Source organism: Somniosus microcephalus, chromosome 3, assembly GCF_052327205.1.
Source record: "Somniosus microcephalus isolate GS21.2 chromosome 3, FLI_Smic_1.0, whole genome shotgun sequence".
NCBI lineage: Eukaryota > Metazoa > Chordata > Chondrichthyes > Squaliformes > Somniosidae > Somniosus > Somniosus microcephalus.
Genome location: NC_140989.1, coordinates 372,662,425 through 372,681,059, shown reverse-complemented (window position 1 = coordinate 372,681,059; position 18,635 = coordinate 372,662,425). Strand labels below are relative to the sequence as shown.

Below are 18,635 nucleotides of genomic sequence, written 5' to 3'. Positions count from 1 at the left end.
CATCATTCCCTAAATCCCTCCACATTGTCCCATCATTCCCTAAATCCCTCCACATTGTCCCATCATTCCCTAAATCCCTCCACATTATCCCATCATTCCTAAATCCCTCCACATTATCCATCATTCCATAAATTCCTCCACATTATCCCATCATTCCCTAAATCCCTCCACATTGTCCCATCATTCCCTAAATCCCTCCACATTGTCCCATCATTCCCTAAATCCCTCCACATTATCCCATCATTCCCTAAATCCCTCCACATTATCCCATCATTCCATAAATTCCTCCACATTATCCCATCATTCCCTAAATCCCTCCACATTGTCCCATCATTCCCTAAATCCCTCCACATTGTCCCATCATTCCCTAAATCCCTCCACATTATCCCATCATTCCCTAAATCCCTCCACATTATCCCATCATTCCATAAATTCCTCCACATTATCCCATCATTCCCTAAATCCCTCCACATTGTCCCATCATTCCCTAAATCCCTCCACATTGTCCCATCATTCCCTAAATCCCTCCACATTATCCCATCATTCCTAAATCCCTCCACATTATCCCATCATTCCATAAATTCCTCCACATTATCCCATCATTCCCTAAATCCCTCCACATTGTCCCATCATTCCCTAAATCCCTCCACATTGTCCCATCATTCCTAAATCCCTCCACATTATCCCATCATTCCCTAAATCCCTCCACATTATCCCATCATTCCATAAATTCCTCCACATTATCCCATCATTCCCTAAATCCCTCCACATTGTCCCATCATTCCCTAAATCCCTCCACATTGTCCCATCATTCCCTAAATCCCTCCACATTATCCCATCATTCCCTAAATCCCTCCACATTATCCCATCATTCCATAAATTCCTCCACATTATCCCATCATTCCCTAAATCCCTCCACATTGTCCCATCATTCCCTAAATCCCTCCACATTGTCCCATCATTCCCTAAATCCCTCCACATTATCCCATCATTCCCTAAATCCCTCCACATTATCCCATCATTCCATAAATTCCTCCACATTATCCCATCATTCCCTAAATCCCTCCACATTGTCCCATCATTCCCTAAATCCCTCCACATTGTCCCATCATTCCCTAAATCCCTCCACATTATCCCATCATTCCTAAATCCCTCCACATTATCCCATCATTCCATAAATTCCTCCACATTATCCCATCATTCCCTAAATCCCTCCACATTGTCCCATCATTCCCTAAATCCCTCCACATTGTCCCATCATTCCCTAAATCCCTCCACATTATCCCATCATTCCCTAAATCCCTCCACATTATCCCATCATTCCATAAATTCCTCCACATTATCCATCATTCCCTAAATCCCTCCACATTGTCCCATCATTCCCTAAATCCCTCCACATTGTCCCATCATTCCCTAAATCCCTCCACATTGTCCCATCATTCCCTAAATCCCTCCACATTATCCCATCATTCCCTAAATCCCTCCACATTATCCCATCATTCCATAAATTCCTCCACATTATCCCATCATTCCCTAAATCCCTCCACATTGTCCCATCATTCCCTAAATCCTCCACATTGTCCCATCATTCCCTAAATCCCTCCACATTGTCCCATCATTCCCTAAATCCCTCCACATTATCCCATCATTCCCTAAATCCCTCCACATTATCCCATCATTCCATAAATTCCTCCACATTATCCCATCATTCCCTAAATCCCTCCACATTGTCCCATCATTCCCTAAATCCCTCCACATTGTCCCATCATTCCCTAAATCCCTCCACATTGTCCATCATTCCCTAAATCCCTCCACATTATCCCATCATTCCATAAATTCCTCCACATTATCCCATCATTCCCTAAATCCCTCCACATTGTCCCATCATTCCCTAAATCCCTCCACATTGTCCCATCATTCCCTAAATCCCTCCACATTATCCCATCATTCCCTAAATCCCTCCACATTATCCCATCATTCCATAAATTCCTCCACATTATCCCATCATTCCCTAAATCCCTCCACATTGTCCCATCATTCCCTAAATCCCTCCACATTGTCCCATCATTCCCTAAATCCCTCCACATTGTCCCATCATTCCCTAAATCCCTCCACATTATCCCATCATTCCCTAAATCCCTCCACATTATCCCATCATTCCATAAATTCCTCCACATTATCCCATCATTCCCTAAATCCCTCCACATTGTCCCATCATTCCCTAAATCCCTCCACATTGTCCCATCATTCCTAAATCCCTCCACATTGTCCCATCATTCCCTAAATCCCTCCACATTATCCCATCATTCCCTAAATCCCTCCACATTATCCCATCATTCCATAAATTCCTCCACATTATCCCATCATTCCCTAAATCCCTCCACATTGTCCCATCATTCCCTAAATCCCTCCACATTGTCCCATCATTCCCTAAATCCCTCCACATTGTCCCATCATTCCCTAAATCCCTCCACATTATCCCATCTCCCCCTGAGACTGAACCCATGCCCTTCTGACTCAGAGGCAAGAGTGCTCCCACGGAGCCAAAGCAGACCCCGACAGACCCCACCCGACAGACCCCCCCCGACAGACCCCCCCCGACAGACCCCGACAGACCCCCCCGACAGACCCCCCCGACAGACCCCCCCCGACAGACCCCCCCCGACAGACCCCCCCGACAGACCCCGACAGACCCCCCCCGACAGACCCCCCGACAGACCCCCCCGACAGACCCCCCCCGACAGACCCCCCCCGACAGACCCCCCCCGACAGACCCCGACAGACCCCCCCCGACAGACCCCCCGACAGACCCCCCGACAGACCCCCCCCGACAGACCCCCCCCGACAGACCCCCCCCGACAGACCCCGACAGACCCCCCCCGACAGACCCCCCCCCCGACAGACCCCCCGACAGACCCCCGACAGACCCCCCCCGACAGACCCCCCCGACAGACCCCCCGACAGACCCCGACAGATCCCCCCGACAGACCCCGACAGACCCCCGACAGACCCCGACAGATCCCCCCGACAGACCCCCGACAGACCCCGACAGATCCCCCCGACAGACCCCCGACAGACCCCCGACAGGACCCCCGACAGACCCCGACAGATCCCCCCGACAGACCCCGACAGACCCCCGACAGACCCCGACAGATCCCCCGACAGACCCCGACAGATCCCCCCCGACAGACCCCCCCGACAGACCCCCGACAGACCCCCGACAGACCCCGACAGATCCCCCCGACAGACCCCCGACAGACCCCCGACAGACCCCGACAGATCCCCCCGACAGACCCCGACAGATCCCCCCCGACAGACCCCCCCGACAGACCCCGACAGACCCCCCCGACAGACCCCCGACAGACCCCCCCGACAGACCCCCGACAGACCCCTGACTGACAACCCCGACAGATCCCCCCCGACAGACCCCTCGACAGACCCCCCGACAGACCCCCCGACAGACCCCCCGACAGACCCCTGACTGACAACCCCGACAGATCCCCCCGACAGACCCCTCGACAGACCCCCCGACAGACCGCCCGACAGACCCCTCGACAGACCCCCCGACAGACCCCCCGACAGACCCCCCGACAGACCCCGACAGACCCCCCCCGACAGACCACACCCCGACAGGACCCCCGACAGACCCCCCGAACTGACCACCCCGACAGACCCCGACAGGACCCCCGACAGATCCCCCCCGACAGACCACCCCGACAGACCCCGACAGGACCCCCGACAGACCCCTGACTGACAACCCCGACAGATCCCCCCGACAGACCCCCCGACAGACCCCCCCCGACAGACCCCGACAGACCCCCCGACAGACCCCGACAGACCCCCCGACAGACCCCCCGACAGACCCCCCCCGACAGACCCCGACAGACCCCCCCCGACAGACCCCCCCGACAGACCCCGACAGACCCCCCGACAGACCCCCCGACAGACCCCCCCCGACAGACCCCGACAGACCCCCCCGACAGACCACCCCGACAGACCCCGACAGACCCCGACAGACCCCCCCCGACAGACCACCCCGACAGACCCGCGACTGACCACCCCGACAGAACCCCCGACAGACCCCTGACTGACAACCCCGACAGATCCCCCCGACAGACCCCTCGACAGACCCCCCGACAGACCCCTCGACAGACCCCCCGACAGACCCCCCCCGACAGACCCCCCCGACAGACCCCCCGACAGACCCCCCGACAGACCCCCCCGACAGACCCCTCGACAGACCCCCCGACAGACCCCCCGACAGACCCCCCGACAGACCCCGACAGACCCCCCGACAGACCCCCGACAGACCCCTCGACAGACCCCCCGACAGACCCCCCGACAGACCCCCGACAGACCCCCCGACAGACCCCCCGACTGACCCCCCCGACAGACCCCGATAGAACCCCCCGACTGACCCCCCCGACTGACCCCGACAGACCCCCCGACTGACCCCCCGACAGACCCCCCTGACAGACCCCCCTGACAGACCCCCTGACAGACCCCCGACAGACCCCCAGACGGACACCCCCGACAGACCCCCCGACAGACCCCGGACTGACCCCGATAGACCCCCCTGACTGACCCCAGACAGACCCCCCCGACAGATCCCCCCCGACAGACCTGCGACTGACCCCCCGACTGACCCCCCGATAGACCCCCCCGACAGACCCCTGACTGACAACCCCGACAGATCCCCCCCGACAGACCCCTGACTGACAACCCCGACAGATCCCCCCCGACAGACCCCTGACTGACAACCCCGACAGATCCCCCCCGACAGACCCCCCGACAGACCCCCCCCGACAGACCCCGACAGACCCCCGACAGACCCCCCCGACAGACCCCGACAGACCCCCGACAGACCCCCCGACAGACCCCCCCCGACAGACCCCGACAGACCCCCCCCGACAGACCACCCGACAGACCCGCGACTGACCACCCCGACAGACCCCGACAGGACCCCCGACAGACCCCTGACTGACAACCCCGACAGATCCCCCCCGACAGACCCCCGACAGACCCCCCGACAGACCCCCCCCGACAGACCCCGACAGACCCCCCCCGACAGACCACCCCGACAGACCCGCGACTGACCACCCCGACAGACCCCGACAGGACCCCCGACAGACCCCTGACTGACAACCCCGACAGATCCCCCCGACAGACCCCTCAACAGACCCCCCGACAGACCCCCGACAGACTCCTCGACAGACCCCCCGACAGACCCCCCGACAGACCCCCCCGACAGACCCCCCGACAGACCCCCCCGACAGACCCCTCGACAGACCCCCCGACAGACCCCCCGACAGACCCCCCGACAGACCCCGACAGACCCCCGACAGACCCCCGACAGACCCCTCGACAGACCCCCCGACAGACCCCTCGACAGACCCCCCGACAGACCCCCCGACAGACCCCCCGACAGACCCCCGACTGACCCCCCCGACAGACCCCGATAGAACCCCCCGACTGACCCCCCCGACTGACCCCCGACAGACCCCCGACTGACCCCCCGACAGACCCCCCGATAGACCCCCCCGACAGAGCGACAGACCCCCAGGCGTACCCCCCCGACAGACCCCCCGACAGACCCCCCGACAGACCCCCCGACTGACCCCCCTGACAGACCCCCGACAGACCCCCAGACGGACACCCCCGACAGACCCCCGACAGACCCCCGACAGACCCCGGACTGACCCCGATAGACCCCCCTGACTGACCCCAGACAGACCCCCCCCGACAGATCCCCCCCGACAGACCTGCGACTGACCCCCCGACTGACCCCCCGATAGACCCCCCCGACAGAGCGACAGACCCCCAGGCGTAACCCCCCGACAGACCCCCCGACTGACACCCGACTGACACCCCGACAGACCTCCCGACAGACCCCGGACTGACCCCGATAGACCCCCCTGACTGACCCCAGACAGACCCCCCCCGACAGATCCCCCCCGACAGACCTGCGACTGACCCCCCGACTGACCCCCCGATAGACCCCCCCGACAGAGCGACAGACCCCCAGGCGTAACCCCCCGACAGACCCCCCGACTGACCCCCGACTGACACCCCGACTGACACCCCGACAGACCTCCCGACAGACCCCGGACTGACCCCGATAGACCCCCCCGACTGACCCCCGACAGACCCCGATAGACTCCCCCGATAGACTCCCCCGATAGACCCCCCCGACAGACCCCCCCGACAGACCGCCCGAGAGACCCCCGACAGACCCCCCGAATGACCCTTGACAGACCCCCCGACAGACCGACAGACCCCCCGACAGACCCCCCGACAGACCCCCAGACGGACACCCCCGACAGACCCCCCGACAGACCCCCAGACGGACACCCCCGACAGACCCCCCGACAGACCCCCCGACAGACCCCACCGACTGACCACCCCGACTGACCCCCGACTGACCCCGATAGAACCCCCCGACTGACTCCCCCGACTGATCCCCCAATTGAACCCCCGACTGACCCCCCGACTGACCCCCCGACTGACCCCCCGACTGACCCCCCGACTGACCCCCCGACTGACCCCCCGACTGACCCCAGACAGACCCCCCTGACAGGCCCCCGACAGACCCCGGACTGACCCCGATAGACCCCCCTGACTGACCCCAGACAGACCCCACCCGAAAGATCCCCCCGACAGACCTGCGACTGACCCCAATAGAACCCCCCGACAGACCCCGATAGAACCCCCCGACTGAACCCCCCGACTGACCCCCCCGACTGACACCCCGACAGACCCCCCCCAACAGACGCTCCCCGACAGACCCCGATAGAACCCCCCGACTGAACCCCCCGACTGACCCCCCGACTGACACCCTGACAGACGCACCCCGACAGACCCCGACTGAACCCCCCCGACTGACCCCCCCGACAGAACCACTGACAGACCCCCCGACTGACCCCAGACAGACCCCCCGACTGACACTCACAACAGACCCCCGACTGACCCTGAGAGACCACCCCGACAGACCCCCCGACAGATCCCCCGACAGACCTCCCGACTGACCCCCCGACTGACCCCCCGACTGACCCCCCGACAGACGCCGATAGACCCCCCCAACAGACCCCCTGACGGACCCCCAGACGGACCCCCCCGACAGACTGCCCGAGAGACCCCTGACAGACCCCCCCGACAGACCCCCCGACAGACCCCCCGACAGACCCCCCGACTGACCCCCCGACAGACCTCCCGACAGACCCCCCAACAGACCCCGATAGACATCCCCGACAGACCCCCCAACAGACCCCGATAGACATCACCGACAGACCCCCCGACAGACCCCGATAGACATCCCCGACAGACCCCGATAGACATCCCCGACAGACCCCCGACTGACCCCGATAGAACCCCCCGACTGACCCCCCCGACAGACCCCCAGACGGACACCCCCGACAGACCCCCGACTGACCCCGATAGAACCCCCCGACTGACCCCCCCGACTGACCCCCCCAATTGAACCCCCGACTGACCCCCGACTGACCCCGATAGAACCACCCGACTGACCCCCCCGACTGACCCCCCCAATTGAACCCCCGACTGACCCCCGACTGACCCCGATAGAACCCCCCGACTGACCCCCCCGACTGACCCCCCCAATTGAACCCCCGACTGACCCCCGACTGACCACCCCCAACAGACCCCAGACAGGCCCCCCCGACTGACCCCGATAGACCATCCCGATAGAGCCCCCCGACTGGCCCCCCCAATTGAACCCCCGACTGACCCCCGACTGACCCCCATAGAACCCCCCCGACAGACCCTCAGACGGACCCCCCCGACAGACCCCGGACAGAAACCCCCGACAGAGCCCCTGACTGACCCCCCGACAGACCCCCCCGACAGACCCCCACAGACCCCCCGAAAGACCCCCCGACAGACCCCCCTGACAGACCCATGACTGACCCCGATAGACACCCCCGACAGACCACCCGACAGACCCCCCCACTGACCCCCGACTGACCCCCGACTGACCCCAGACAAACCCCCCCCCGACAGAACCCCCGACAGACTCCCCCGACTGAACCCCCGACTGACCCCAAGACAGACCCCCGACTGACCCAATTCACAATTCACAATTCAAATCGCTTTATTGGCATGATAAGTTACATCTTATGTTGCCAAAGCATCAAAATACATTTATGGTTTAGCACATAAACGCAGTTCTATTCATACAGTGTATAAACAGGTATCTCCCTGAGTGTATAAATATACATTCGCATTGTTTATATATATTCTTTTCTTAGTTTACTGGTTGTCCCTCTGTTCATGGCTGACTGACCCCAGACCCCCCGACAGACACCGACTGACCCCCCGACAGACCCCAGACAGACCCCCCCCGACAGACCCCACGACAGACCCCCCCGACTGACCACCCGACAGACCCCCGACTGACCCCCCCCACTGACCCCGACTGACCCTCCAACTGACCCCAGACAGACCCCCCCGACAGACCACCCCGACTGACCCCGATAGACCCCCCGACTGAACCCCCGACTGACACCCCCGACTGACCCCCGACTGACCCCCGACTGACTCCAGACAGACCCCCGACAGACCCCCGACTGACCCCCCGACTGATCCCCCGACTGATCCCCCGACTGACTCCAGACAGACCCCCCACTGACCCCCGACAGACCCCCCCGACAGACCGACAGACCCCCCGACAGACCACCCGACAGACCCCACGACAGACCCCCAGACGGACCACCCCGACAGACCCCCCCGACAGACCCCCCCGACAGACCCCCCCGACAGACCCCCCCGACAGACCGACAAACCCCCCCGACAGACCCCCCCGACAGACCCCCCCGACAGACCCCCCCGACAGACCGACAGACCCCCCCGACAGCCCGACAGACCCCCCCGACAGACCCCCCCACTGACCCCCGACAGACCCCCGACAGACCCCCCCACTGACCCCCGACAGACCCCCCCACTGACCCCCGACAGACCCCCGACTGACCCCCCGACTGACCCAAGACAAACCCCCCCCGACAGAACCCCCGACTGACCCCGATAGACCAACCCGACAGACTCCCCCGACAGACCCCCCCGACTGAACCCCCCGACTGACCCCAAGACAGACCCCCGACTGACCCCAGACAGACCCCCCCGACTGACCCCACGACAGACCCCACGACAGACCCCCGACTGACCCCAGACCCCCCGACAGACACCGACTGACCCCAGACCCCCCAACAGACCCCCGACAGACCCCAGACAGACCCCCCCGACAGACCCCCCGACAGAACCCCCGACTGACCCCCCCGACTGACCCCGATAGACCCCCCGACTGAACCCCCGACTGACACCCCCGACTGACCCCCCCGACAGACCCCCGACTGACCCCAGACAGACCCCCCAACTGACCCCACGACAGACCCCACGACAGACCCCCCGACAGACCCCCGACTGATCCCGACTGATCCCGACTGATCCCCCGACAGACCCCCCGACAGACCCCACGACAGACCTCACGACAGACCTCACGACAGACCTCACGACAGACCTCACGACAGACCTCACGACAGACCTCACGACTGACCCCCGACTGACCCCCGACTGACTCCAGACAGACCCCCGACTGACCCCCCGACTGATCCCCCGACTGATCCCCCGACTGGTCCCCCGACTGGTCCCCCGACTGATCCCCTGCAGACCCCCCCCGACAGACCGCCCCGACAGACCCCCCCCCCGACAGACCCCCTCCGACAGACCCCCCCTGACTGACCCCAGACAGACCCCACGACTGACCCCGATAGACACCCCGACAGACCCTTTTGGTTTTGCCCCGATAGTCTCTGGTATTGGGGAGGAGCTGGAAGCTCTGCGAACTGAAACTGCAGCGAGTGTTTGGTGAGGGAGGAGGGCGGGCGGAGTGGGAGATCACCAGAAGGGAGTGGAGGTACAGATGGAGCGGCTTCCTTTACGTTCCCAGACCTACCTTCTCGATTGACTCCAGTGCTCCCGACAGACCCCCCGACTGACCCCCCGACTGACCCCCCCGACTGACCCCCCCGACAGACCACCCGACAGACCCCACGACAGACCACCCGACAGACCCCCAGACGGACACCCCCGACTGACCCCATCGACTGATCCCCCGACTGACCCCCCCGACTGACCCCCCCGACTGACCCCCCGACAGACCCCCCCACTGACCCCCGACTGACCCCCCCACTGACCACAGACAGACCCCCCCGACTGACCCCCCGACAGACCCCCGACCCCCCGACAGACCCCAGGCAGACCCCCCGACAGACCCCCCGACAGACCCCCGACTGACCCCCCAACTGACCCCCCACTGACCCCAACTGACCCTCCGACTGACCCCAGACAGACCCCCCCGACAGAACCCCCGACAGACCCCCCAACTGACCCCGATAGACCAACCCGACAGACACCCCGACTGACCCCGATAGACCACCCCGATAGACCCCCGACTGACCCCAGACAGACCCCCCCAACTGACCCCAGACAGACCCCCCGACAGACCCCCCCGACAGACCCCCCCCGACAGACCCCCCCGACCGACCCCCCGACCGACCTCCTGACAGACCCCCCGACTGACCCCCATAGAGCCCCCCGACAGACCCCAGACGGGCCCCACCGACAGACCCCCCCCGACTGACTCCCACGACTGACCCCACGACAGACCCCCGACTGACCACAGACAGAGCCCCCGACAGACCCTCGACTGACCCCAGAGAGACCCCCCGACTGACCCCCGACTGACCCCAGACAGATCCCCCGACAGACCCCCCGACAGACCCCCCGACAGACCCCCGACTGACCCCAGACAGACCCCCCGACAGACCCCCCGACTGACCCCAGACAGACCCCCCGACAGACCCCCGACTGACCCCAGACCCCAGACAGACCCCCCCGACTGACCCCCCCGACTGACCCCCCCGACAGACCCCACGACAGATCCCCGACTGACCCCCCGCTGACCCCAACTGACCCCCCGCTGACCCCAACTGACCCTCTGACTGACCCCAGACAGACCCCCCCGACAGACCCCCTGACACACCCCGACAGAACCCCCGACAGAACCCCCGACTGACCCCCCGACTGACCCCACGAGACCCCCCCGACTGACCCCCCGACTGACCCCACGAGACCCCCCCGACTGACCCCCGACTGACCCCAGACCCCCCGACGGACCCCAGACAGACACCCCCGACAGACCCCCCTGACAGACCCCACCGACAGACCCCGACAGACCCCCCGACTGACCCCCATAGACCCCCCCGACAGATCCCTCCGACAGACCCTCCGACAGAACCCCCCCCACAGACCGACAGACCCTCCGACAGAACCCCCCCCACAGACCGACAGACCCCCGACTGACCCCAGACAGACCCCCCCGACAGACCCCACGACAGACCCCAGACCCCCCGACAGAACCCCCGACTGACCCCCCCGACTGACCCCCCCGACTGACCCCGATAGACCACCCCGACTGACCCTAGACAGGCCCCCCCGACTGACCCCACAACAGACCCCACGACAGACCCCCGACTGACCCTAGACCCCCCGACAGACCCCCGACTGACCCCAGACAGACCCCCCCGACTGACCCCATGACTGACCCCCCGCAGACCACCCCGACAGACCCCCCCTCGACAGACCCGTGACTGACCCCCCGACAAACCCCCCGACTGACCCCCTCGACAGACCCCCCCCCCGACAGACACCCCCCCGACAGACCCGTGGCTGACCCCGATAGACACCCCCGACAGACCCCCCGACTGACACCCCCGACAGACCCCCCCCGACAGACACCCCCGACAGACCCGTGACTGACCCCGATAGACCTCCCGACAAACCCCCCGACTGACCCCCTCGACAGACCCCCCCCGGCAGACCCCCCGACTGACCCCCGACAGACCCCCCCACTGACCCCCCGACAGACCCCCAGGCTGACCCCCCGACAGACCCCCAGGCTGACCCCCCGACTGACCCCCGACAGACCCCCCCACTGACCCCCCGACAGACCCCCAGGCTGACCCCCCGACTGACCCCAGACAGACCCCCCCGACTGACCCCCCGCTGACCCCAACTGACCCTCTGACTGACCCCGATAGACCCCCCGACAGACTCCCCCGACTGACCCCCCCGACTGACCCCACGAGACCCCCCCGACTGACCCCCGACTGACCCCAGACCCCCCCGACAGTCCCCCCGACAGACCCCCCCCGACAGACCCCCCAACTGACCCCCATAGACCCCCCCGACAGACCCCTGACAGATCCCTCCGACAGACCCTCCGACAGACCCTCCGACAGAACCCCCCCCACAGACCGACAGACCTCCCCGACAGACACCCCGACAGACCCCCCGACCGACCCCCTGACAGACCCCCCGACTGACCCCCATAGACCCCCCCAACAGACCCCAGACGGACCCCCCGACAGACCCCACCGACAGACCCTCCGACAGACCCCCCCCACAGACCGACAGACCCCCCGAAAGACCCCCCCCGACAGACACCCCCAACAGACCCCCCCCCCCCAGACCCCACGACTGACCCCGATAGACCACCCCGACAGACCCTTTTGGTTTTGCCCCGATAGTCTCTGGTATTGGGGAGGAGCTGGAAGCTCTGCGAACCGAAACTGCAACGAGTGTTTGGTGAGGGAGGAGGGCGGGCGGAGTGGGAGATCACCAGAAGGGAGTGGAGGTACAGATGGAGCGGCTGGCTTTACCTTCCCAGGCCTACCTTCTCGATTGACTCCAGGGTCTCCGTGTATTTTTCCTCTGTCTGTTTTATTTCCAGGAGGCAGCAACTCCGAATGTCAGTCTCCGTCTGTTTCTGCACAGACAGAAAATGTGACTCGCACAATAACAACCTGCATTTATATAGCGCCTGTAACCAGGGAAACCTCCCAAGGCGCCTCACAGGAGCGGAAATCAGACACAAACTGACACCGAGACACATAAGGAGATATTAGGACAGGTGACCAAAAGCTTGGTCAAAGAGGGAGGTTTTAAGGAGCATCTTAAAGGAGGAGAGAGAGGCAGAGAGGTTTAGGGAGGGAATTCCAGAGCTTAGGGCCCAGGCAGCTGAAGGCACGGCCACCAATGGTGGAGCGAAGGGAGCGGGAGATGGACAAGAGGCCAGAATTGGAGGAGCGCAGAGATCTCGGAGGGGGTTACAGTGATCGGGAGGGGTGTAGGGTGGGAGGGGGTTACAGTGATAGGGAGGGGTGTAGGGTGGAAGGGGGTTACAGTGACCCAAATAACTATCGAGGCATCTGTGTAAACAGTAACCTGGGGAAGGTATTCTGTAGCATCATAAACAAAAGACTTATAAACTTCCTTGAGGAGCACAATGTCTTGAGCAAAAGCCAAATTGGATTCCTACCAAACTATAGAACATCAGATCATATCTTCACCCTGCAGATCCTAATTGACAAACATGTTCATCAAAACAAAAGAAAAATCTACGCATGCTTTATAGATTTCCAGAAGGCTTTCGACTCCATCTGGCACGACGGTCTATTCTTGAAACTTATTGAAAGTGGTGTAGGGGGAAAAACATATGATGTAATTAAATCAATGTATACAAACAATAAATGTGCAGTTAAAATTGGAGACAAACAAACAAAATACTTCCCACAGGGGCGGGGGGTGACGCAGGGCTCGCCCATCTCACCGACACTCTTTAATATTTACATAAATGAATTGGCAAAACTACTTGAACAATCTACAGCACCCGGCCTCACCCTATATGAATCCAAGGTTAAATTCCTCCTCTATGCAGATGACCTGGTTCTGCTGTCACCAACTAAGGAGGGTCTACAGCAGAACCTGGATCTGCTGGAGTCGCTCTGCCAGACCTGGGCCCTGACAATAAATCCCCAAAAAAACAAAGTCCTTGTGTTCCAGCAAAGATCCAGACATCAGGGACCCTAAATAAATTTCACACAAGGAACAACTAAAATTGAACAAACCACTAACTACACATACTTGGGCTTAAAAATCAGTTCTATGGGAAATTTTCATCTGGCTGTGAATGAACTGAAAGAGAAAGCAAGAAGGGCTTTCTATGCCATTAAAAAATCAATCCAAATAGAAATCCCAATTAGCATTTAGCTCAAAATTTTTAAATCAGTAATTGAACCAATTGCACTCTATGGCAGTGAGGTGTGGGGACCGCTAACACAACAAGAATTTGCAAAATGGGACAAACACCCAATTGAGATCCGACATGCAGAATTCTGTAAAAGTATCCTCCGGACTCAAAGAAAAACCGTAAACAATGCATGCAGGGCAGAACTAGGCCAATATCCATTAATAATCACTATCCAAAAAAGAGCCACCAAATTTTGGAAACACCTAAAAATGAGCAACCCCCACTGCTATCATTACAAAGCCCTGAAATGCCAAGAGAGGACCATAAAGAAGAATACCCTCAGTCAACTAGTCCTGGGACTCAGTGAAGTAACTACTAACACTACTAACAATAACCAGCCCCAGGACAGTGACAGCGTAACACAAAGAATTCGGCCCAACACAATCGTCACTAAGCAAAAGGAAAAATATCTGTCATATTGGGCAGAAACAACAAAAACCCAAAACAAACTCAATTGCTACTTGGCCCTAAACAGACAATACAACATGGCTGATTACCTGACCATGGTAAAGGATAGCAAACTGAGAAAAACCTTGACAATGTACAGACTTAGTGAACATAGCCTGGCGATCGAAAAAGGTAGACACAGACAGACCCGGCTACCAAGAGAGGACAGGATATGCTCTCACTGCAGTCAGGGAGTGGTGGAGACAGAGATGCACTTCCTCACAGCTTGTAGAAAATATCAGGGCATAAGGGAGAATTTCTACCCAAAATTCACAAAAATATGCCCTGAATTCAGAAATTTGAATGATGACCAAAAACTCCCATACCTACTAGGGGAAGAGAGAAATTGTGTAACCTTAGCGGCACACTATTTTACAGCTTGCCATAAACAGAGGGACAACCACTAAATATAAGAAGAGTATATACAAATTATATGAATGTATATTTATACACTCAGGGATATATCTGTTTATACACTGTATGGATAGATCTGTATTTATGTGTTCAACCATGAATGTTTTTTGATGCTTTGGCAACATAAGATGTACCTTGTCATGCCAATAAAGCGATTTGAATTGAATTGAATTGATAGGGAGGGGTGTAGGGTGGGAGGGGGTTACAGTGATAGGGAGGGGTGTAGGGTGGGAGGGGGTTACAGTGATAGGGAGGGGTGTAGGGCGGGCGGGGGTTACAGAGATAGGGAGGGGTGTAGGGCGGGCGGGGGTTACAGTGATAGGGAGGGGTGTAGGGTGGGAGGGGGTTACAGTGATAGGGAGGGGTGTAGGGTGGGAGGGGGTTACAGAGATGCGGAGGGGTGTAGGGTGGGAGGGGGTTACAGTGATAGGGAGGGGTGTAGGGTGGGAGTGGGTTACAGTGATAGGGAGGGGTGTAGGGTGGGAGGGGGTTACAGTGATGGGGAGGGGTGTAGGGTGGGAGGGGGTTACAGGGATAGGGAGGGGTGTAGGGTGGGAGGGGGTTACAGAGATGGGGAGGGGTGTAGGGTGGGAGGGGGTTACAGTGATGGGGAGGGGTGTAGGGTGGGAGGGGGTTACAGAGATAGGGAGGGGTGTAGGGTGGGAGGGGGTTATAGAGATAGGGAGGGGTGTAGGGCGGGAGGGGGTTACAGTGATAGGGAGGGGTGTAGGGTGGGAGGGGGTTACAGTGATGGGGAGGGGTGAGGCCATGGAGGGATTTGAACACAAGAATGAGAATTTAAATCAAATGTAACTCAGCAGTTCACACACTCAGAGCTTGCACTGAGAATATCGGCACCTCTCTCCCACCAGTGAAGGGAGCAGAACCTGGGATACTGGAGAGAGACCGGGATACTATAGAGAGACCAGGATACTGGAGAGAGACCAGGATACGGGAAAGGGACTGGGATACGGGGGAAGAATCTGATCGAAGAGTATTGAGTAATTGGAAATCAGAAGCCTGGATGAGTGCAGCTCCAACAACACTCAAGAAGCTCGACACCATCCAGGACAAAGCAACCCGCTTGATGGGCACCCCATCCACCACCTTAAACATTCACTCCCTCCACTACCGGCGCACCGTGGCTGCAGTGTGTACCATCTACAAGATGCACTGCAGCAACTCGCCAAGGCTTCTTCGGCAGCACCTCCCAAACCTCGAATGACAAGGGCAGCAGGTATTTGAACACCACCACCTCCAAGTTCCCCTCCAAGTCACACACCATCCTGACCTGGAACTATATCGGCCAATCCTTCATCGTCACTGGGTCAAAATCCTGGAACTCCCTCCCTAACAGCACTGTGGGAGCACCTTCGCCACACGGACTGCAGCGGTTCAAGAAAGCGGCTCACCACCACCTTCTCAGGGCGATTAGGGATGGGCAATAAATGCCGGCTTCGCCAGCGATGCCCACATCCTGAGAATGAATAAAACAAAAACTATACACAAACCCTGGAGCTTGGTTTGTTCGCACTGGGGGTTTTCCTTGTCTCATGTCTGGGTCTGTTGTGGACTCATTGATCGAGATTGATCGCTGTGATTGGTCAACAACTCCATTATCATGTGACTACCGGGACAGTAGAAGATGAACAAGATAGATCCTGGTCTTTTTCCGTATAGCAACTTTTATAACAAATATAGAATCACAGAATCTTATAGCCCAGGAGGAGGCCATTCGGCCCATCGTGCCTGTGCCGGCTCTTTGAAAGAGCTCTCCAATTAGTCCCACTCCCTGCTCTTTCCCCACAGCCCTGCAAATCTTTCCCTCCAAGTATTTCTCCAATTCCCTTTTGAAAGTTCCTACTGAATCTGCTTCCACCGCCCTTTCAGGCAGCGCATTCCAGATCACAACAACTCGCTGTAAAAACATTCTCCTCATCTCCCCTCTGGTTCTTTTGCCAATTCCCTTCACTCTGTGTCCTCTGGTTACCGACCCTCCTGCCACTGGAAACAGTTTCTCCTGATTTACTCGATCAAAACCCTTCATGATTTTGAACATCTCCATTAAATCTCCCCTTCACCTTCCCTGCTCTGAGGGAAACAAGCCCAGTTTTTCTAAGATTGAAAAGGAAGAGTTGTAAATGGGGACCATACAGGCACCTGGGCTGCTTCAACCTTCATCAGATCTTCGTAAACCTCTCCACCTTCATCATCGCCATAGACACAGTCATAGAGATCCTCATCATCCTCAACACTCGCCTCGCTGCAATGACAGAGCACACCCGTCAGATAAATGGGAGCGAGGGATAGAAGCAGAGAATGGCCGCACTTGCATCGACACAACATCTGATCACATGTCCAGGAAACTTCCCAAAACACTTTAAAGCAAATGATGTACTTTTTGAAGTGTAGTCACTGTTGTAATGTAGGAAACACGGCAGCCAATTTGTGCACAGCAAGATCCCAAACACTACAATGAGGCAAATGATCTGTTTTAGTGATGTTGGTTGAGGAACACATATTGGCCCAGGACTCACCTCCTCTTCTTTACAATAGTGCTGTGGGATCTTTTATGTCCATCTGAGAGGGCAGATGGGGCCGTGTTTTAACGTCTCACCCGAAAGACGGCACCTCCGACAGTGCAGCTCTCCCTCAGTACTGCCCCTCCGACAGTGCAGTTCTCCCTCAGTACTGCCCCTCTGACAGTGCAGCGCTCCCTCAGTACTGCCCCTCTGACAGTGCGGCGCTCCCTCAGTACTGCCCCTCCGACAGTGCAGCACTCCCTCAGTACTGCCCCTCCGACAGTGCAGCGCTCCCTCAGTACTGCCCCTCCAACAGTGCAGCGCTCCCTCAGTACAGCACTGGGTGTGACAGCCTGGGTGTTGGTGTCTTGCGATTGGGTCTTGAACCCACGACCTTTTGAGGTGAGTGAGTTGCCCACTGAGCCAAGTTGACACAAACCAATTCAGGGTGAGAAAAGCTAGGTGTCTAACTGCGTTAAGACAGGAATTTCAACCTCAGACTTGAGAGAGATCCAAAAATGCTCAGAAATACCCTCAGCTAGGCCTTCGCATCATTGCACGAACTGAACGGGTGTGAAGCGAATCACGTTAAACCACTTAATTACGGGTTAAACACAACAGTAGCCATGAAAATTTCTACGTACTCGATCAAGTCGGCAAGGCTCTTGTAAACGTCTTCATCATCCACAGACTGTTCAGTGGGAAATGGCCTGAAACATAATCACAACAAGTGACAGAAACTGGAGAGAACAAGGCAGAAACTGAGTGTAGAGTGAGTGTCCATCCCGCAGGGGGCAGTGTGGGACACGGTGTAGAGTGAGTGTCCATCCCGCAGGGGGCAGTGTGGGACACAGTGTAGAGTGAGTGTCCATCCCGCAGGGGGCAGTGTGGGACACGGTGTAGAGTGAGTGTCCATCCAGCAGGGGGCAGTGTGGGACACGGTGTAGAGTGAGTGTCCATCCCGCAGGGGGCAGTGTGGGTATATGGTGTAGTGAGTGTCCATCCTGCAGGGGGCAGTGTGGGGACACGGTGTAGAGTGAGTGTCCATCCCACAGGGGGCAGTGTGGAGACATGGTGTAGTGTGAGTGTCC

The 18,635-nt window shown here is 59.3% G+C and overlaps 1 protein-coding gene across 4 annotated transcripts in view; it reads right to left on the bottom strand.

The window, feature by feature from the left end:
* LOC147122438 (guanine nucleotide exchange factor VAV3-like) overlaps positions 1-18,635 on the bottom strand; it is a 307,623-nt gene that overhangs the window by 168,858 nt on the left and 120,130 nt on the right. For 3 of the 4 annotated variants that reach the window (XR_015077746.1, XM_085983596.1, XM_085983598.1), the window contains exons 4-6: positions 18,189-18,254; positions 17,177-17,285; positions 12,746-12,838 (exon numbers count right to left, since the gene is read on the bottom strand). Coding sequence is in view for 3 of the 4 variants with exons in the window: in XM_085983596.1 (XP_085839722.1) it covers positions 12,746-12,838; positions 17,177-17,285; positions 18,189-18,254 (268 nt within the window). In the remaining variant the exon portion in view is untranslated. The remainder of the gene's footprint in view (positions 1-12,745; positions 12,839-17,176; positions 17,286-18,188; positions 18,255-18,635) is intronic. The other variant, XM_085983597.1, reaches the window with a different exon arrangement.